The 21,272-nt window shown below is 40.8% G+C and overlaps 2 protein-coding genes across 5 annotated transcripts; one reads left to right on the forward strand and one right to left on the reverse strand.

The window, feature by feature from the left end:
* Positions 1-65: 65 nt before the first annotated feature.
* On the reverse strand, positions 66-2,890 carry LOC112232650 (sorting nexin-21-like). 2 transcript variants are annotated; one of them, XM_024399840.2, is made up of 4 exons: positions 2,748-2,890; positions 1,928-2,138; positions 1,391-1,548; positions 66-1,304 (listed from the first exon to the last, which is right to left on the reverse strand). In XM_024399840.2, exons 2-4 carry the CDS (start codon positions 2,124-2,126, stop codon positions 534-536), a joined length of 1,128 nt encoding a protein of 375 aa, XP_024255608.1. In that variant the 5' UTR covers positions 2,127-2,138; positions 2,748-2,890; the 3' UTR covers positions 66-533. The 2 variants fall into 2 exon arrangements, with proteins under 2 accessions (XP_024255608.1, XP_024255607.1); XM_024399839.2 differs by having other exon boundaries at positions 1,856-2,138.
* Positions 2,891-3,357: 467 nt separating this feature from the next.
* On the forward strand, positions 3,358-19,440 carry LOC112244587 (deoxyribonuclease gamma). Of its 3 annotated transcripts, none has more exons than XM_024412302.2 (9): positions 3,358-3,641; positions 4,963-5,117; positions 16,769-16,869; positions 17,108-17,197; positions 17,523-17,635; positions 17,713-17,825; positions 17,978-18,135; positions 18,280-18,376; positions 18,556-19,440. In XM_024412302.2, the coding sequence occupies exons 2-9, from the start codon at positions 4,977-4,979 to the stop codon at positions 18,706-18,708; spliced, it is 966 nt and encodes a 321-aa protein (XP_024268070.1). In that variant the 5' UTR covers positions 3,358-3,641; positions 4,963-4,976; the 3' UTR covers positions 18,709-19,440. The 3 variants fall into 3 exon arrangements, with proteins under 3 accessions (XP_024268070.1, XP_024268071.1, XP_024268069.1); XM_024412303.2 differs by having other exon boundaries at positions 3,358-3,577; XM_024412301.2 differs by having other exon boundaries at positions 3,359-3,645.
* Positions 19,441-21,272: the final 1,832 nt, after the last annotated feature.

The following is a 21,272-nucleotide window of genomic DNA, read 5'->3' on the forward strand; positions in this document are numbered from 1 at the left end:
AAGTCTTGTTTTAACAAATAGAAGTGTTGTCAATAGCTGTCAGACATTGGTTTTCCCTTCATTCCTTAATGTGTAAACAAGAAAATGACTAACTTGCGCAAACTTAAATTCATGTTCTATCCTTTTGTCATCCTAAAGTTAATCTCAATAAGAGTGAATGGCATAATTGAAAAGGTTTTAAAAAGCAGGAGTATTTTTGAAATAGTGGCCTATTTTAACATCTGGAAAAATACACATTTAATACAAAGTTATTTCCAAGCAGCTGTATCATAAATGTGATTAAAAATGACTTGTCTACAATTTACAAGGTAAAACAATCAAGCAAATAATTTGAACTTTATAGACAATTATAACATGCCATTGTTTTCTGCTATTTGTGCATGACTTGGTAGGTAGAGTGTATTCATTAGAATGTCTAACAGTTCAGACTGAGTGCTGTGGGAAATGCATGTCAAGAGACTAGAGACCAAATCCCTCATTACCAGGTTACATGAAATGCTTTCCTCATAACTATGAGCACCATTATCTTTGGGTTAAGTGGCCTTCTCCCGTTTGAGCTTGGCCTTAGTGTCTCCCTCGCTCTCCACCAGGGTCTCCTTTATCAGGTACTCCTTCAGGCTGGGTTGGTTCCCTGTATCAGCCCCAGAGTCCTGGATCTCCTGAAGCAGCACTTCCCACTGCCGCTTATCCTTAGAGATCTTCCATGACAGTCTGACGTTGGTCTGGAGAAGAGGAATGAGCAGTGGGTGAAAGTGGTGCTGCTGCAGGGCCTCCGGTGAGGGGGCCAGGTCCCTCAGGGCTCGGTCACAGTGCTCCTGGGCCTCCCCCAGCTGCTCCAGCTCCTGGAAGCAGGTCACCAGGGCCAACAGGGTGAAGAGCCAGTGGGTGCCCTGCTGGTGATGGGGCTGCTGCTTTCCCTGCTCCTCACAGCCTAGCTTCTCCTGGAGCCTCAGGCCATTGAGCAGAGGGCCCAAGGCCTCCTGGTAACGGCCCACACGCATCAGCATCTGGCCAGCCTGCAGGTCACCCAAGTAGAAGAACTCCAGGAAGGTGGGTGAGCGCCGCAGCTCAGCCAGCGAGTGCATGTGGGTCAGGTACTGCTCAAACGCCCGGCTCCGCTTGGCGATGGTCTCAGCCACAAAGTTTTTACGCAGCTTCTTGCGGGGGAAACCAACGCGCTCCATGTTGTCCCTGTGACGGCGGCGAAGGCAGCTGTGCAGGCGCTTAAAGTCTGTGTATCGCCGGGTGATGGCGGCAGGGATTTCGTCAAACATTCCAGACTGGATCAAATGGATGGTGTAGAGCTGAGGAGGAGGTGGTACACTGTCAACAAGATGACACACAGGCTAAGCCAGGCAATAGACATTCATCTCTGCTGTTTCACACTTACCACATACTTGGAGGAGCTCTCTTGCACCACACTGGCATCAGTCACTTCAAACACCAGCTTCTGAGGAACACTGCGGAATCTTAAGCTCCTCCAGCTATCCTGCAGCTGACGTGTGAGCAGGGATGAGCCTCCAGGAGACGGGCCCACTGGGCTGGTGTCTGAGGAACAAAGGCAGATACACGTCAGCTCAGCTAACACGGCCCTCAGCCCACTCATCTAAAACTGAGAAAGCTCACGTTTGCACAGACTGAAAAACCTGAAGTGAAACTTGCGGTTTCAAATAAGCAGAATACAGTGGAATGAATGCTATTCTTATTCTGGTCAGATAGTTTCAGTTGACTAATAGTATAGTACATTAATGTTTATGCAAAGACATACAGCTCACGGTGCTGGATAAGTGTATCCCACCAGCTATCTGCCTGCTATATGGGAGATCATTGTTGTGAATTATAATGTCTACAATACCTGTGCTGCTGAATCCATCCTCTATGGACTCTCCAAGGTAGTCTGAGTCACTGTCTGGTCCTGAGGCCTCACCTGGGTCTTCGGATTCCAGGGCGCTCTCCCCATCGAAGCAGAGTGTTCCCCCAAGCCGCTCTGAGAGACACTCTGTATCGTCCTCCAACTCAGAACTCTCTGGGAAACGTTCCTCTGTTACATCAATTGGCTCCTTAGAGACTACTTCTCCTTCTTTGAACAGTGTCCGTCGCAGTCTGTCCATGAGCTTAGAAGCCATCCCAGCAGACCACTAGGAAATAATTTCAGTAAGTTCATTTGATGTCTGATAGTGTACAACCTACACTCTAGAACTCTATGTAGGTGTACATCAACTCAGCTTATAATAGTCAATCACATAATCATTATTTCGTATGGCAATGTGTCAAATCGGTCAACTCTGACAAGCTAACGTTACTACTGTTACACCAACTAAAATGTTTGGATGGAAACATTGCAGCACATCAATAATGCAAATGTTCTAGCAAGACAACTGAGTAGGGGGCGGGGTCTAGATAAAGAAAATAGCAAACGTTATAGTTAGTTAGTTAACGTTAGCTCTTCTTTGAATATTGTCTTTGCCTTTTAACAGACATGCATGCAGTATGGAGAAACAAGCGTTCCAGCTTGTAAACGCATTCAGCGACTTGAACTAGATACAAAACAAGAAAACTAACTAGGATCAGCAGAAAAGCTAGTTACGAATACACAATAGGGTAACTTAACGCGCTAACTACAGTAGCTAGCTAGTCAAATTAGCTTGATCAGCTAGCTATCTACGGATAACAACGTACTTTAATTTATTTGGCGAAACCTCGCGGGCAAGCTTCAATTTATAGCTAAAGTCGCAAATCTCACTCACTGTTATAATGGATCCGTAAAGCTCCCTTGGTTATTTCATCAGCATTATGCCACTTCTGAGTCTGCCCCAAATTTATTTAGGACAGTCTGTCCAAATAGTGTGTGATTGCGTCCCGGGATTCAGGGCGTTCCTGCATGTGGGCATTCCTGCATCAGGAACGCCCCCGTAATTATGACTGGGGTGCGTTCGTAAATTCACTTTGGTGTTTTCCCATATGTCTGGACGTAGCCAGCAAGCTAGCCAACTTTAGCCAGTGAGTTTGGGTGCTTCATTGCCGTCGTGAGGTCAGAGCGATCGGATTAACCCTCCTCCTTTATTTAAATAAACCAGAACTGTGACCATGATTAAACATATTTGAAAAGTGGTCATGACTGATTCAGACCTGTGTAGTTTGTTATCTCTCACATCTCTGTTGCCCCTGAGAGACCTTTAAAAATATACAATTTACTCCTACAAGTAGATTCCAGCTTTATGCAAACAATAAGAGGTGGGACATATCTGACAGGAAGATGTGTTGAAGGTGTGGTGAAACCCATAGAGAGTGATAGAGGCCTCTGGTGGCCAAAAGGGTAAAAACATGGGCAGTGCCATTGAGGGCTTCCACCATTTCCAACTTCATTTACTGATCCCTCCTGGTGACCCTGATGGAGTCATGTTTTTAAGAAGAAAATTGACTACTTCAAAATGGAGATTGCTTTAATGGCGCTGTCCATGTTGTCACAGACTCTACAATGGCACAGATACAAAGATGAGTCCTCTATCTATCTCTGTGGGTGAAAACAGATTACCCAATTTTAACCTACTGACAGCCATTGGGGAGTTTGGGTAAGGTGTGTAAAGATTAGCCTAATATAACACCTTGGTGTGCCTGGAATTGATCAAATTCTCATCAAAGTAGGTAGGCTAATGATTCTCTCTATTTCTGTTCAAATATTTCATCTTCACCTTTCTCACCAGAAGCTTCTAAATGTATGTCTGATTTCATGCTTTTGTGTATTGTACAAACACTATCATGGAGACGATTTCTCCTTTTGAGTCTGCGTTTGGCACTGTAGGTTTTTGAGTCTCAGCTGTATGCTGTGGTTAGTCAATTTTCCTCTGGTGGGATTGTTTAAAGAAACAATTCTTGAATTAATCAGACTTATATCTAAATTGAGGGCCATGTTGGGTGTGTTTGATTTGGTAAACACTTCTGTCTGGAATGTTCTTAATTTCTAGAGGTTTCCCCGAACCTTGGAACACAAAGATCATAGTGGGACTCTAGTTAGTTGAATCCAAGCTTCTGTTTTAAACTTTAACAATGACTTCCCAAATGCAGAAACAGCCTGGAGTGGAATTCTACCACCAGTATACTGCGTCAGGGCTGGGCTAGGGCTTACTAAGGAAGCAGGACAGCTGGTTGGATTGGTGTGCTCCCTCTCTATTGTTCAACAGCACTGTCAAATGTGACTGAACACGCAAGGACACAGTTTCTCTATCCAACAGGTCAAATTCAAACTGATTGTATCACTATTATGCAATCACCGTCAATGGTGGAGCACAGCAATGAACTGTTTGCTTCTCTAACAAAGACTAGTTAATACAGTGCATACCATGTGTATGTGACAAATAAAATTTGATTTGATTTTGCTGGGGGCATCACTACAGACCCTGGTTCGATTCCAGGCTGTATCACAACCGGCCGTGATTGGGAGTCCCATGCGGTGGTGCACAATTGGCCCAGCGTTGTTAGGGTTTGTCCGGGGTAGGCTGTCATGGTAAATAAGAATTTGTTCTTAACTGACTTGCCTATTATAATATAATACATTGCTTGAGTGAAGCTTAATGTGAGGATTATGAAAGATTTACCTTTTGAACAACTCATTCAGATTGTCAACTCCAGGGCAGTGAGTGAATGTCAAACACATTGATAATGCAGGACACAGCTCCAAATGACTAACCCGACATTCAGGAAAAACTAGTTTAGGGTTTATATTGCAGAGGTGTTTACACACAACTGTGTCGCTTTGCTGAATGAAATCCTGGACTCATTCATCTCTTCACAGGGTGCCACAACTGTTATTTAGCAGGTATTACATTAGGAATCTGTTTTTTTAAACAGAAAGGTTGGTGATGAACCGTGATCTGAGTGATTACCATTTTAATGACTCACAATGTATAGTAAAAAAAATGAATATGTCGATGCCCAGTAATTTCACGTCTTTTCTATTAACAGCAAGCAGCTCAGTCATGAGTTGCCCCACTCCTCTCCTCCTCCTTCTCATTGGTATTTATGGACCATGTTCAGGCTTCAAGATATGTGCCTTCAACATCCAGAACTTCGATGCCATCAAATCAGCCAACTACAGAGTGATGCACACTCTGACCAAGGTGACTCTTGTCTTTTCAGAATAATACAGGCTTACAAGAAGAAAACTGTTGCTTTTAGTGAAGAGTGGCTCAAAAGAGAAACTAAGATTTTGTATAATTTCAGCCAGTAGCTTTGAAAACTAGTGCTCACACGCCAAAATGGGTCCCCCGAAAATGTTGCACAATTTAGTATGATCTGTTATGTACTGCAATTTTTTTTATTTGCAATTTGTATACGTTACGAATTCCAATTCATACAATATGTTACGAATTTCTAGCTAAGTGCTTAAGATCCTGGACAGCATCTTTAACTATAGTGTCATACTGTTGTGTAAATCAGTCTCAAATTCATCTTAATAAACACTTAAATGTAGGGTGTCCTAAATAGGGGACCTTCGTATTCAATGTCGTCTAAAATGAGAACGGTAGCCCCTATCCGTGAATACAGGGTGTCTCCTGAAAGCTGGGGATCTTGGCTTTCCATACGTACCATACAATCTTTGGTCCGGCTAGTAACATATATGGGCATACGGCCATAAGGTGTTAGGTCACACCCTATATACACTTGAACAACGTTGATATGAGGTGAAAGCGAAGATTCCAAAGATGATACGGATGCTATTTTTCGGCCTGTAACCTACCATTATCGAGTCACATCCCAGAGAGCCAAGAAGTTCAGTTTATACTTAGTTTTCACTAAACAACAAACATCTTACAACATAAGCTTCGATTTGGCCTGTGTTTGAGCTAGGTTCTTACGAACAAAAGTAGACCATTATTAAGTTACCAATGTTCTCCGGTAATGTATGGCTGAATTAGAACACCAATGTCCACCCAGTGACCACATCTTAGTGAACAAAAGGTGTGGTTAGACTGGGGAGGGGCTAAAGTCAAATATGGACAGTCGTGTAGCCAATAAGGTAAGCTTCATAGCTATTTTGTGTAATGCGGCCCATTACTACCGGCATTTTGAAAGGATGCACTCCAGAGCGCATCATAATATTTTGAACGGATTCTTTCATCGCTTTGGCATAAAAATGGCTTATCAGGAATGTAAAAAGCAATCAAACTACCCAATAGGGGAGTAAAAAATGTACAAAAGCCAGGTATACCGAGAAAGGGACTTTGGAGGAAATTCTTAGTGAGTCAAACAGAGTGGCTGGGAGCAACCTTGATGACTCTGGCAAATAAATATTTACTATAAGGATTGGTTTTAGTTCTGTATGTAAATTATTTTGCATAGCGTTCTATGTATAGTATGTATTTCAGTGGAGGCTGCAGAGGGGATAATGGCTCATAATAATGTCTGGAATGACATCAAACACCTGGAAACCATGTGTTTGATGTATTTGATACCATTCCACTGTCTGCTCCAGTCATTACCTGTTTTCCCCAATTAAGGTGCCACCAACCTCCTGTGATGCTTCTTTTTGTTTTGTATTTACAGTACAGTGGTGTCCTGTGTATCATTCCAAAGTAGTTACATGTTGTATTTATTTCACACTAGTTTACATTGGATATATTCTGTGTAACTTTGGAGAGGCCACCAAATTCTCACGGCCATTGTTTAAAACAAAACATTTATTGAATATTAAAACATACAATGTACTTGCAGTGAAGCTGCTCAACATTTACATTACCTTTAGTCATTTAACAGACTCCCATCCAGAGCAACCCACAGCAGCAACCAGGGTTAAAGCCCTGCTCAAAGGCACGTCAACAGATATCCTACAGGGTCAACTGGCAGCTTCATTAAATAGTACCCGCAAAACACTAGTCTCAACGTCAAAAGTGAAGAGGCAACTCCGGGATGCTGGCCTTCTCGGCAGAGTTGCAAAGAAAAAGCCATATCTCAGACTGGCCAATAAAAAGAAAAGATTAAGATGGGAAAAAGAACACAGACACTGGACAGAGGAACTCTGCTTAGAAGGCCAGCATCCATGTTTTTGCGGGTACTATATAATGAAGCTGCCAGTTGAGGACTTGTGAGGTGTCTGTTTCTCAAACTAGACACTAATGTAATCTTGCTCAGTTGTGCACCGGGGCCTCCCACTCCCACGCCTTGCACACGGTTAGAGACTGTTTGCTCTGTTCTGTGAAGGGAGTAATACACAGCGTTGTATGAGATCTTCAGTTTCTTGGCAATTTCTCGCGTGGAATAGCCTTCATTTCCCTTTGTTTCTGGCCATTTTGAGCCTGTAATCAAACCCACAAATGCTGATGCTCCATATACTCAACTAGTCTAAAGAAGGCCAGTTTTATTGCTTCTTTAATCAGAACAACAGTTTTCTGCTGTGCTAACATAATTGCAAAGGGTTTTCTAATGATCAATTAGCCTTTTAAAATGATCAACTAGGATTAGCTGTTTCCAGCTACAACAGTAATTTATGACAATAACAAAGTCTACGCTGAATTTCGGATCAATTTGATGTTCTTTTAATGGAAAAATCTTTTTTATTTTCTTTAAAAAACAAGGACATTTCTAAGTGATCCCAAACTTTTAAACGGTAGTGAATATCTTTCAACTATGCTGTGATGTTTAACCTACAATTGGAATCTATTGAACAGAATCCACAGATTGTGAGTTGAAGATAAATACTTTTACTAAGAATATAGTAATTGGCTGACCAGGTCTCTCCAGATCTCCCAGCAATGCTATTTCTAGGGTCAATTTTAGATTAATGTTATGCTTTTTCAGCCATTCCTGAACCTGAGACCAGAAACAGGCTACCTGAGGTCAATATCAATACAAATGGTCTATTGATTCTGTATCCTCACAACAAAATCTGCAAGGCTGCAGTGATTGTATACCCCAAATATTCAACATTTTGTTGGTGGCAAGTATTCTGTGCAATCATTTTAGCTGAAAGGCATGAAGTCCTGAATCTTGTGTCGTTTTATATATCAACTCATACACCATGTACCATGAATTAGTACATCAACTATTTTGTGATCTGTATGTCACAGCTGTCAACTTCCTGGTCCTCAAATGAAATTGGCATACTTTCCTATTTATGCTATTTTTATTCCTCTGTCAGTTTTGATCCTTTATATTGGGCAGACACCAGTTCCCTACCTCCTCCCGCTGCCACCTGTCTCCATTTTTGGGGTAATTCTGTAATTAATTGGTTGTAATCTTGGATTGAGCATACCTTCCCATACAATTCTGATAACGCCATGAAATACGACTCTACAATTCCAATTTACAATTTAATTTTAAAACAATACCCTTTTCCAACATTCAGCCATAATATTTATATTTTCAGGGGGATTAAATTATAACCAGCTCTGCAATGCTTGTTTGAAAAAAATAAATGATTTGAAAAAGGTCTCATTTTCAATTAATTGAAAATGAGACCTGGAAATCTGAACAGGCAAAAAAGGAAGTTTTTAAACAATGGATGAGCTTTTCTTAGTAATCTACATGAGAACCATTTAGGGTTCAAGTAAAACTTTTGTATAAGTGAAGCGTTTATAGGTTTAATATTTAATTATCTCAACCCACCCAGTTCATATTCATTATATAGATAAGATAAAGTGTGCCTGTCTGGTTGAGCATCCTAGATAAAGCTAAATATGTTTTGCTCATATGATTTGAGAAATGAATCATCAGGAGTAGGTATTGCCATAAGTCAGTAAACTGAGATATGACTAAGGAGTTAATCAGTGTAATTTTTCCATAAAATGACAGGTTTTTACCACTCCATGGTTGCAGGATCTTGTCTATTTTTACTAGTTTTCTATTGAAATTCATTGTGGAGAGGTCATTTATATATTTTGTGATATTAATACCAAGTATGTCTACTTCACCGTCAGCCCATTTTATAGGTAAACTGCAGGGTAATGTGCTAGTTATATTTTTAAAGATCCAATACGTAATATTGTACATTTTATCATAATTAGGTTTTAGTCCAGAAAAGTTATCTAGATCTTCAATGAGACATTGCAGGGATCTAGCTTTTGGACTCAATATAAAACTTGAGTCATCGGCATACATGGACTTTTTAATCTTTGAATTTTTTAATACTCTGTTATTTGAACTGATTTTAATAGCTAGCATTTCGATGGCCATAACAAATATATATGGTGACAGTGGACACCCTTGTTCGACTTCTTTCGATGATTCAAAACTCTCTGAGAAGTTGCCGCTATTTACCATTTTACACCTCTGGTTGCTATACATTACTTTTACCCATTTTATAAGAGGCTCCACGCATTTATAAATAAAATCCAGTCTTTATCAAAGGTCTTTTCAATATCCGCTATAAATACCAGGCCTGGCTTCTTAGATGTTTCATGTTCTATTATTTCTAGTAGTCGCATATTATCTCCAATGTATTGTCTATGTAAAAAACGTGTCTGATCAGGATGAACAATACCTGGTAAAACCTTTTTAATTCTGAGTGCTATGCATTTCACTAGTAAACTCAGCAAAAAGGTTAGCCTACGTTAGCTCAACCGTCTCGCTGATGGGACATCGATCCCATAGAGGTTAAGGCTATAAAACTGTTAAATAGCCATCATTAGCCAGTACCCTGCCCTGAACTTAGTCACTGTCACTAGCCGGTTACTCAACCCTGCACCTTAGATGCTGCTGCCCTAAGTACATAGACATGGAATCACTGATCACTTTAATAATATTTCCATACTGTTTATTAATTTTGTGTGTGAGAGAGCTTACGATTACTGAGTTAGAGTTCATATAAGGAAATCAGTCATTTGAAATGAATTCATTAGGTCCTTATCTATGGATTTCACTTGACTGGGCAGGGGCGCAGCCAGGGGTGGGCCTGGGAAGGCATTGTCCCACCCAGTTGGGAGTCAGACCCAGCCAATCAGAAGTAGTTTTCCCCCACAAAAGGGCGTTATTACAGACAGAATTACTCCTCAGTTTCATCAGCTGTCCAGGTGGCTGGTCTCAGACGATCCCGCAGGTGAAGAAGCCGGATGTGGAGGTCCTGGGCTGGTGTGATTACACGTGGTCTGGGGTTGTGAGGTTGGTTGGATGTACTGCCAAATTCTCTAAAATGACATTGGAGGCAGCTAATGGTAGAGAAATGAACATTCAATTCTCTGGGAACAGATCTGATGGACATTCTTGCTGTCAGCATACCAATTGTACACTCCCTCAACTTGAGACATCTGTGGCATTGTGTTGTAACAAAACTGTACATTATAGAGTGGCCTTTTATTGTCCCCAGCACAGTGCACCTGTGTAATGATCATACTATTCGGACACTTTGGAGAGGTTAAAAGATTGTCCCCTGACACCTCCACACAGAGAGGTTGATATTGTGGAAATTGTGTTTTTATTAGCGACCAATAACTTTCAGGCTTATTCAATGTGTAATAGCAGTGGAAATACCTTATTTACATACTTTGGAGAGGTTGAGGGAACACTTGGCGATGTCCCTTGACCACACCTGACACCTCTTACTAAAACGTCTGAAGTTCTAGCTGTTGTCTATTAATCCCGGGTTTTTTCCCAATGTTTTTTTTTACTTGTGGAAGGCATCTGTTTCCAGCACTATTCATCAATAATTGACTTATAGCTTGTCCATGTAAAGATGACAAAAAAAATAACATGGTTGGTTTGTGTGCTTGATTCTATCTATGGTCTTACCATTTCCTTATCTCTCAGGTGTTTTCTTTCCAATGATGCCAAGTTGATGCATGTTCTTATCATTAAAAGCAGTTACTTTTGGTTATTTCTATATAGGAGGAAATGTACATTTTTGCCATTACATTTTTTTACTTACTGCAAGCTCTTTGCAGACGCAAGATTTGGCGTGTTGCAATGTCGTTTTTCGTCACAAAAGGGGGGGCTCCTTGGAATACACTTAGACATACTTTTTTACTACCCGAAAATGTCGACATGTTGCATAATTTCTTCTGCAGCCATGGGGTTAGTGTTGTCGCTTGGTTCCTTGATCTGATCTATAGGCTATTCCTCAAATTAGCCTATTTTGCCTTGATAACCAAATATAATTTCAGCAACTGTTCAAACCGTAAACCAAACCACAAGAATCCACACCAAAAGGTATTTTGTTTCGGAGTAATAACTAGTGATTTAGAGGCTATTGTGAAATGGTGTAAAGTGATAATGCCAGAGAAGCTGGTGTTTGGAGGATATATTGGCACTGTTCGTCTTGGGCTGGCAAACTGTGCCAATATATCCTCCGAGCACTGGCTTCGAGGATATATACAACAGGTTACCAACATAATCAAATAATGATGTACATATTTTCATGAATTTAAGTATGAATAAATTCATCAAAAAAATTCATCCTTCCACAAGATAGTCCTGACACATCTAGGGTTGTTACACAAGCCAGCTGGTCGTTTGTTCTATCGGTTCGGTTGCCAGAGAAGTGACAGTTATTCAGTGTTTTTGTTCTGTATCTATGGACACGACCCAGTCATTCGTTCTAAATGTTCTATTGCCATACAGGCTGGTACTGTTCTTACCCCTTAGTCACGTCAAACAGTGAAGCCAGAATAACAACAAAGTATTTGCATTTGTTTAAGCTGTTTTCTAGTGACATTTATTTGGATACATCTATAACAATGAGCTAATGAGGCACGATTTCACCTGGCATAGAACATGTGCTCTGTCTGAAAGAAACTGTTGTTCAGGAGCTAGCCAACAACACAGCTAACACGGAAGCTGGAAATACTGCAAATGAGCTGCACTTCGTTTCGTTTTACCTGTTTTCTATTGATATTTCTTTGTATATATTTGCAAATGTATTACTTTTTTAAAAAACTATCACATTTACATAAGTATTCAGACCCTTTACTCACTACTTTGAAGCACATTTGGCAGCGATTACAGCCTCGAGTCGTATTGGGTAGGACCCTACAAGCTTGGCACACCTGTATTTGGGGAGTTTCTCCCATTCTTCTCTGCAGATCCTCTCAAGCTCTGTCCGGTTGAATGGGGAGCATCGCGGCGCAGCTATTTTCAGGTCTCCAAAGATGTTCAAGTCCGGGCTCTGGCTGGGCGACTCAAGGACATTCAGACTTGTCCGGAAGCCACTCCTGCATTGTCTTGGCAGTGCGCTTAGGGTCCTTGTCCTGTTGGAAGGTGAACCTTCACCCCAGTCTGAGATCTTGAGCGCTCTGAAGCAGGTTTTCATCAAGGATCTCTCTGTACTTCGCTCCGTTCATCTTTGCCTCAATCCTGACTTGTCTCAGTCCCTGTCACTGAAAAACATCCCCACAGCATGATGATGCCACCACCATGCGTCACAGGATGGTGCCAGAGCCCTCATTTATCAATGTTACATAGAAATGCTTCTAAATTAACTCATAAGAAGATTTTAAATGTTTGCAAGTACAATGAAGTTAGTATTTATCAATTGCTCGTACGCTTGATGTACACACATCTGTAAGTATTTTGCCTTGATAAATCCGACACATTCTAAAACACTGTGCTAGTGCACTTGAAGTCTCATTTACATAACTAACTGCCCTAAATGACCATTTATGGTCACAAACCTTCCCTTTTTAAAACTGCAAGAAATGTCACTGATTTCTGTCCACCAACATGGAGAAATCATAATCAGACGCAGAAATAGAACTTTTGATCACCGAAGTGGAAGTCAAACAAGCCATACTTTTGGAGCCCTCAGCAATGGCTTGTCAAATAATAATAAATAAATAAATATTGCTTGGGAGCAGGTTAGAGCTGTGGTAACTTCTGCCTCATCTGAGTGCAGAAACAGTTAATGAAATAAAAAAGAAATGGTTTGGTTTGAAAACATGCAGCAGCAGCAGCAACAACAACAAAAAGAATGATCCACAAAAGGGATAAGTGCAACATGAGGAGGGCAGAGTGACTCTTCACTGTCTGCTATGGACCAGCACATTGGCAGCATAATTGGAGAGACCTCAGTGTCTGGCATCATTTGTGATGGTGATACTGAGGACCCTCTCCTAGACCCTAAAGGAATACCAGACAAACCAACTGATGGTAAGTTGAGATTTATTTTCACAACCGTATTCAAACATGGACCACATCTAAATATTTTTTTCTTGACAATAAATATAACAAAACATGAAATCTTCACAGAAGGGTGTCCTCTTTGGCGAGCGCTTCAGCTGTGCCTCATGACGCAGTCCTGAAACAACGAGGAGATCAACACATCAATTCTTGGACTCAAACAGCAGCTGGAGGATGTATGCAACGGCCTGAGAGAGAAATCAATCATTGAAAGAACTTGTTGATTGTGTCAAACATGTGAGACAAATTCTGGTGAAATGTAAATGCGTTTTCCTTGTCAATTTGATTACAATATTTGGAAGAACAGATACCTAAAACCGTTGTATGATATTGACTCTTGTCCTCAGTGCCAGGGCTATGGGTGGTGGGGAAACGCTCCCTGTCAGGCATGGGCTCATCCGGTCTGGGTGGATCATTCAGTGGAATGCCATTTTTTTTATTGCAATGTTGTGGAGCACACTGCCAGCCTTGACAATGTAGCAAACCTAAAAAGGAATTTGCACATTGTATTACATTCATGTAATGGCATTTGAAGGAATGTAATTTCAGAGGCAAACCTTGCTAGGCTGGTATTGCAGTGTGCCTCCTGTCCCAGACAAGCACAGCCAGTGCCCTTTCAGCAGGCCTATGGTGTGCTCCACTGTTCTTGTGCATGCACGGGCTTGGTTGTACCTTGCCTCTTGTTGGTTTGTGAGGGGAGTCATCAGCCATGGTTTTTAATGGGTAGCCCCAGTCTCCTGCAGTTATGAACACAACATGCAGATATTGTTTCCCAGTAGAGGTCTAACATGGCAAATAAAACATAAGCCATCCATCCTCAACAGCTCCTTCCTGGAGGTTAAGGCTGACTGAACTGAATGAGTCATGTGTCCCATTTGGCCACTACATTCAACAAAGCCAAATGTGAATCACCGATGACCTGCACATTGACAGAATGGAAACCTTTTCTGTTGAATTTGTTCAATGATGGTGCTTTTATTGCGATGTGGGTGCAGTCAATTACTCAAACGCATTGAGAAATCTAGCTATGGTATGGAAATCCCTTTTCACTCTGGCTTGTTGCACAGCAGTGTATGGAAACTGTATGTATTGTGGGGTCAATGAAATAATGCCATGAAGGACTGCAGGCAATATTCATCTCATTGTGTAATGCCAGACCGATCCTCAATCTCCCGCTGGAATGTTCCTGTGGCCAAAAATCCCAGGGTGGAGAGGACTTTGGTATGCACTAGGATGCAATTGGTGCATTTCATCTCCCTTTCTAATACTGGAGAGAGTTGGTTGCAGAGATACAATAAAATATGCCTTGGAAAAGAAAATCTACTAATAAGCCAATAAGTCACTCTCAGGAGAAAAACCACACGCTCATTGAAAACACGCTCCCTGCATAATGCAGCTTGTGCCAGATCCTCCAGAAATGCAAGATTTGCCATTTTGGACAAGTCACCATGCCTCAGTGTTGCCTTTTATATTATTTAACTGGTTTAACTAAATTGCCTCCAACCTTACATTCCACTCTCTTTCTAATTGACTTTATTATTAAATGGTTTCATGTTTATGAATTCGATAGCACCCTGAGAACTATTAGTAGCTTAAGTGTCTATAAAATAAATACATGAATAAACTATTGATGTATTCATCTTGTTTGTTCATAATTTCTGATTTGGTCCAGAATGTCACTCTTTTCTCCATTTGGTGGATGGCATTTCATAAGCAGTTTGACTTTTCTACCACAAGGTGTTGTGTGTACGCACGGTCAGAGGTGTGCTTAAATTTACACACATTCTCAAGTATAAGTACAAATGGATAAATCCCACACTTTGCTTAAATGATCACACGCATGGTTTACAAACATTCCTGTTCATACGCAACATTGATAAATGAGGGCTCAGGTTTCCTCCAGACGTGAAGTGTGGCATTCAGGCCAAAGAGTTCAATCTTGGTTTCATCAGGCCAGAAAATCTTGTTTCTCATGGTCTGATAGACCTTAAGGTGCCTTTTGGCAAACTCCAAGCGGGCTGTCGTGCATTTTTACTGAGGAGTGGCTTCCGTCTGGCCACTCTACCATAAAGGCCTGATTTGGTGGTGTGCTGCAGAAATGGTGGTTCTTCCATCTCCACAGAGGAACTCTGGAGCTCTGCCAGAGTGACCATTGGGTTCTTGGTCACCTCCCTGACCAAGGCCCACCTCCCCTGATTGCGCAGTTTGGCTGGGCGGCCAGCTCTAGGAAGAGTCTTGGTGGTTCCAAATTTCTTCCATTTAAGAATGATGGAGGCCACTGTGTTCTTGGGGACCTTCAATGCTGCAGACATTATTTTTTTTGTACCCTTCCCCAGATCTGTGACTCCACGCAATCCTGTCCCGGAGCTCTACGGACAATTCCTTCGACCTCGTGGCTTGGTTTTTGCTCTGACATGCACTGTCAACTGTGGAATCGGTCTGTGCCTTTCCAAATCATGTCCAATCAATTTAATTTACCACAAGTGGACTCCAATCAAGTTGTAGAAACATCTCAAGGATGATCAATGGAAACAGGATGCACTTGAGCTCAATGTCGAGCCATAGCAAAGGGTCTGAATACTTAAGTTATTTCAGTTTTATTTTATTTTAAATACATTGGCAAACATTTCTAACCCTTTTTTCGCTTTGTCATTATGAGGTATTGTGTGTAGATTGAGGGGAAGCAATTAATGTAATCCATTTTAGAATATGGTGTAACAAAGTGTGGAAAAGGTCAAGGGGTCTGAATACTTTACGAATGCACTGTATATCTATAAAAATTATGCTGAGTCGTGATTTCGACTGGCTGAGAAAAGCTGCCTGTCGTCTCTTCCCGTCTTCTGACACGTTCATTACTATGCAACAGCTAGATCGAATTTGAATATTGAAACAATGTTGCAAATGTCGGAGAGACAGACAATTATTATTATTTTAAAGATAATGTCTAAATGCTTTTTATAGTGGAGCTCGAGTTCATAAATTGCCTGGCTAGGCTGATGAGACCGTGGATTGCGCAGTCTGGTGGAACAGAATAAACAAGCATTTTAACGACATGGCTTTAGCCGGCGATAATTTGTGAAAGTAGATACCGATTGGAATGCGGTTTTAACCAATCAGCATTCAGGATTTGATCCATGGGTTGTATTACGTGCTGTAGCCAACTAGCTAGCCATGTGCTTTTTTTTTTCTCATGACCGAAACATGCCATTTTATTTTTTATCTGAAATGGGAATGAATATACCAGCAGCAGGTCACTCGGATAGTGTTTTAGGTTACACTGGCAATTATACAAATATTTGCCAGGGCATATTATTTTTCTTTATAAATATGATTATTTCACATGATAATGTAAGAAGCTAAAAAGGCTACTGTAGCTAGCTTGCTATGTTTTTAGCCAGGCTAAAGCTAGCTGCTACTACTACCAAGGGAAGGCGACTCTTCCTTGCTTTCACAAAATGAGAAGACAAAATAACAACTTTGCTATCGCCCCCTTGTGATTGGGACCGGCAAGGCTATCATGTTACCAAAAAGGTGTCCGCTGCACCAAAAATCCCACTTCACCTGCACGCATGTAGATCAACAGAGTGAAGCACAGCTATATAATCTAGTTATTTTTCAGTGATTGTTAGACATTCATGTTCTGACCTTGTTGGTTGATTGTCCACAGGTTGTGTCTCGCTGTGACATCTGTCTTCTTCAGGAGGTAAAAGACCTACAGGGCAAAGCCACCAAAGCTCTGTTGGGGAGACTCAACAGATACAGTACTAGGTACAGTAGAATCTATATGCTGTAACAGGTATCTAATACTCTACCAGATGCACCGTTCAATCATTCACGCTAACTTGTTTTATTTGTTTGATTCCTCTTTGATTGTATTGTGTATTGAGGCTGTTGTTAAATGCACTTGGAATAAATTGATTTGAGTTATAAAGAAATTCTTTATTTATGCTAGACTTTTTTTCACTTAATTTATGGTCTCCGACCCCTTTTGTTCATTTTGTCTTAGATATGATGACCAATATCACTATAAGTATGTTGCCAGTGGAGGTCTGGGGCGGACACCTGAAGACCAGGAGCAATATGTCTATCTGTACCGGTAAGAGAGACCATTATTTTTACATTATATATTTGAATCCTGAGCTGACTAGGTGAAAGATCTGTCGATGGGCCCTTGAGCAAGGGACATATCCAGATCGACTTACAGGAGCAATTAGTGTTGTCTGCTAAATGACTCAAATCTGTATATATTTCAGAGCTCTTACATCACATTAATTTACAAATGCTATTCTCATGACGTAAACTTGCAATCATTTAAAACCTCCTAAATATGCTGCCTCCCCTGTCCTACTCTTTAACTATCTGTCACCCTGCTTAACTTTAAGCCCAAGTGAATGATGCTATAACTAAATGCCTCTCCACAGGAATGAGACTGTAGAGTTGACAGATAGGTACCAGTACGCTGACAAAAAGGAAGGGGGTGTGGATGCTTTCTCCAGAGACCCCTTTGTTGTTAGATTCCAAGCCAAGGAAACAGGTTGGTTCTTTTTAAGTTCATGAGAATTGAAATTCAATTTGTGCTGTTTTGATAACTAATGATCTTCCTCTGAACAGTGATAGGAGACTTTGCTCTGATCCCACTGCACACTACGGCCTCTGACGCAATCAAGGAGATTGACAAGCTTTATGATGTCTTTGAGGAAATACAAAGGAAGTGGAATACTGAGGTGAGACATGACAAGACTGGGAGAACAATTTCAACTACCCGTTGGTGTTTTTGTTTGGTTATAGTAAGATGAATTCAATTACTGTTTTATCTGTCATGCTATATTATCCACATATCTAACCTACACCAATGTAATGCCACTGTGTCCTATAGAAAGTGATGTTCCTTGGAGCCTTCAATGCTGGTTGTGGGCACATGACAAGGCAGGACAAGGCAAACATCAGACTGTTCTCAAACCCTGGATTCTTCTGGTTGATCGGGGACAAGGTGGACACCACTGTTGGAGACCTCACCAGCTGCGCCTATGACAGGTGGGTGGAAATTAGAAAATGAGCTACACTTAAATTATACATTCTTTGAATTAGGGATTATTTTGATTATATACATTCTGCTTTGATGGATACAATAACATATTACTATTCAGCTCTATTGACTTGACACTTAGTTTTTCTTAGGATTGTGGTACACGGACAGCCCTTCTTAAAGGCCATCAAACCTTATTCAGCTCGGGTCTTCAACATCGCCAAGGAGTATAAACTCTCAAAGGAAATGGTAATACTCTTTTCAAACAATATTTTATCATGTGTTTTAGCGTTTCAAACCCTTTTCCATCTCAAAAAGCCCACAGGAAAAGCTGCACCATGCCAGGAATGCCAAAGTTGTATTTTTTAATGTATTTTTCTTCTGTCATAGATATCATGACACAGAATAAACTCAGTTCGTCATTTCAGGTTCTGGAAGTGAGTGACCACTTCCCTGTGGAAGTGGAGCTGAAGACTAAATCGTCGGGGCAGCTTCAAGCTCAGGTTCAGCCTCTCCTTCTAATCGCAGTCTCTGTCATAACCTACGTCCTGCACATCTTACATTCGACCAGTGTGCTGTGAGAAGGACTGAGGGCCTTCTCTGAAGTATGAACCATAGCAATATAATTCATTCTATGCTATTTACATCTAAAAATTCCACGAGCAGCTCGTCCTCTCATGCAGGGGTTCACAAACCTCTTCGGGGACACCTAGACGCTTAAGAATTTTGTTGTAGCCCTGAACTAGCTAACCTGATTAATCTAATCAAGGTCTTGATGATTAGTTGACAAGTTTAATCAGGTGTGCTAGCCTAATATAGGGAACTGCTGGGGGTCCCCGAGAAGAGGTTTGAAAACCACTGCTCTAATGCAGTGATGATTACATCTTTGGCTGGTCCCCTTGAGATTGCATAAAGATTTAAGACATTAAGAGGCAGCAACATTATCACTACATGAGTTAGTTGATGGCAAAATGTCCCTCATCTCCTTTTTCCCAACATATCTATGAATTTGCTCTGGTGATGGGTTACTGATCCCCATTTGCGCTGACATCCTGTTTCAGGTATTTGACTCACATCTTGAATGGAAGGCTACAGCTTCCTGAAGCCCCCACTTCTGTCAATAATCTTTGCTTTTAATAACAGAGAAATAAATATTATACTTTGTAAATGCATAGTTGTAAATATTTCAAGTTACATTTTATAGGTTAAGACATTCTATAATAATGTGGTTTCAACATTGTCACTAAATGTGTTTAAAATGTTCCATGCCTGTACTGTACATATTATTTGAATAAAACATGTATTGAAAACTATGTAGACTATAATTTACCTAGCTAGGACACTTTTCGAAATGGGATTAGGATGCCTCTGAATTGATTTCTATCAATGAAATAAAACAATGTATCAGCAAGTTAAAGAGATCTCCAGAGAATAATGGCCTTATTATACATATTTTCAGGAGGATATTGTTGAATTTCTATTTAATGTCTTTAAGGAAGCAATTGATTTAGGGGTCCTGCCTGTTTCTATGACACAAGGCCTCGTTTCTGTAATCCCCAAACTAAACACGGATCCTATAATGTTAAAAATTGGAGACAAATCACATGAATGAACAATGATGGAAAGCTACTTGCATCCATCTTTGCAGAAAGACTTAAAGGTCTTGACCAAATCATTGCTGATACCCAGTCTGTTTATGTACTCTTGTATATTTCTGTTTTTGTACTTTTTTTATTGTGCATAAATATAAATATATATATACAGTGCCTTGCGAAAGTATTCGGCCCCCTTGAACTTTGTGACCTTTTGCCACATTTCATGCTTCAAACATAAAGATATAAAACTGTATTTTTTTGTGAAGAATCAACAACAAGTGGGACACAATCATGAAGTGGATCGATATTTATTGGATATTTCAAACTTTTTTAACAAATCAAAAACGGAAAAATTGGGCGTGCAAAATTATTCAGCCCCTTTACTTTCAGTGCAGCAAACTCTCTCCAGAAGTTCAGTGAGGATCTCTGAATGATCCAATGTTGACCTAAATGACTAATGATGATAAATACAATCCACCTGTGTGTAATCAAGTCTCCGTATAAATGCACCTGCACTGTGATAGTCTCAGAGGTCCGTTAAAAGCGCAGAGAGCATCATGAAGAACAAGGAACACACCAGGCAGGTCCGAGATACTGTTGTGAAGAAGTTTAAAGCCGGATTTGGATACAAAAAGATTTCCCTAGCTTTAAACATCCCAAGGAGCACTGTGCAAGCGATAATATTGAAATGGAAGGAGTATCAGACCACTGCAAATCTACCAAGACCTGGCCGTCCCTCTAAACTTTCAGCTCATACAAGGAGAAGACTGATCAGAGATGCAGCCAAGAGGCCCATGATCACTCTGGATGAACTGCAGAGATCCACAGCTGAGGTGGGAGACTCTGTCCATAGGACAACAATCAGTCGTATATTGCACAAATCTGGCCTTTATGGAAGAGTGGCAAGAAGAAAGCCATTTCTTAAAGATATCCATAAAAAGTGTTGTTTAAAGTTTGCCACAAGCCACCTGGGAGACACACCGAACATGTGGAAGAAGGTGCTCTGGTCAGATGAAACCAAAATTGAACTTTTTGGCAACAATGCAAAATGTTATGTTTGGCGTAAAAGCAACACAGCCCATCACCCTGAACACACCATCCCCACTGTCAAACATGGTGGTGGCAGCATCATGGTTTGGGCCTGCTTTTCTTCAGCAGGGACAGGGAAGATGGTTAAAATTGATGGGAAGATGGATGGAGCCAAATACAGGACCATTCTGGAAGAAAACCTGATGGAGTCTGCAAAAGACCTGAGACTGGGACAGAGATTTGTCTTCCAACAAGACAATGATCCAAAACATAAAGCAAAATCTACAATGGAATGGTTCAAAAATAAACATATCCAGGTGTTAGAATGGCCAAGTCAAAGTCCAGACCTGAATCCAATCGAGAATCTGTGGAAAGAACTGAAAACTGCTGTTCACAAATGCTCTCCATCCAACCTCACTGAGCTCGAGCTGTTTTGCAAGGAGGAATGGGAAAAATTTCAGTCTCTCGATGTGCAAAACTGATAGAAACATACCCCAAGCGACTTACAGCTGTAATCGCAG

Source organism: Oncorhynchus tshawytscha, linkage group LG16 (genome assembly GCF_018296145.1).
Source record: "Oncorhynchus tshawytscha isolate Ot180627B linkage group LG16, Otsh_v2.0, whole genome shotgun sequence".
NCBI lineage: Eukaryota > Metazoa > Chordata > Actinopteri > Salmoniformes > Salmonidae > Oncorhynchus > Oncorhynchus tshawytscha.

Excerpts from the sequence above, each read along its gene's own strand:
- LOC112232650 (XM_024399839.2), bottom strand. The coding sequence starts at position 2,126 with ATGGCTTCTAAGCTCATGGACAGACTGCGACGGACACTGTTCAAAGAA. Across the intron at positions 1,549-1,855 it reads GGATGGATTCAGCAGCACAG|ACACCAGCCCAGTGGGCCCG; the intron begins GTATTGTAGACA and ends TTTGTTCCTCAG. Across the intron at positions 1,305-1,390 it reads AGAGCTCCTCCAAGTATGTG|CTCTACACCATCCATTTGAT; the intron begins GTAAGTGTGAAA and ends CCTCCTCCTCAG.
- LOC112244587 (XM_024412302.2), top strand. The coding sequence starts at position 4,977 with ATGAGTTGCCCCACTCCTCTCCTCCTCCTTCTCATTGGTATTTATGGA. Across the intron at positions 17,198-17,522 it reads CAATATGTCTATCTGTACCG|GAATGAGACTGTAGAGTTGA; the intron begins GTAAGAGAGACC and ends GCCTCTCCACAG. Across the intron at positions 17,826-17,977 it reads AAAGGAAGTGGAATACTGAG|AAAGTGATGTTCCTTGGAGC; the intron begins GTGAGACATGAC and ends TGTGTCCTATAG.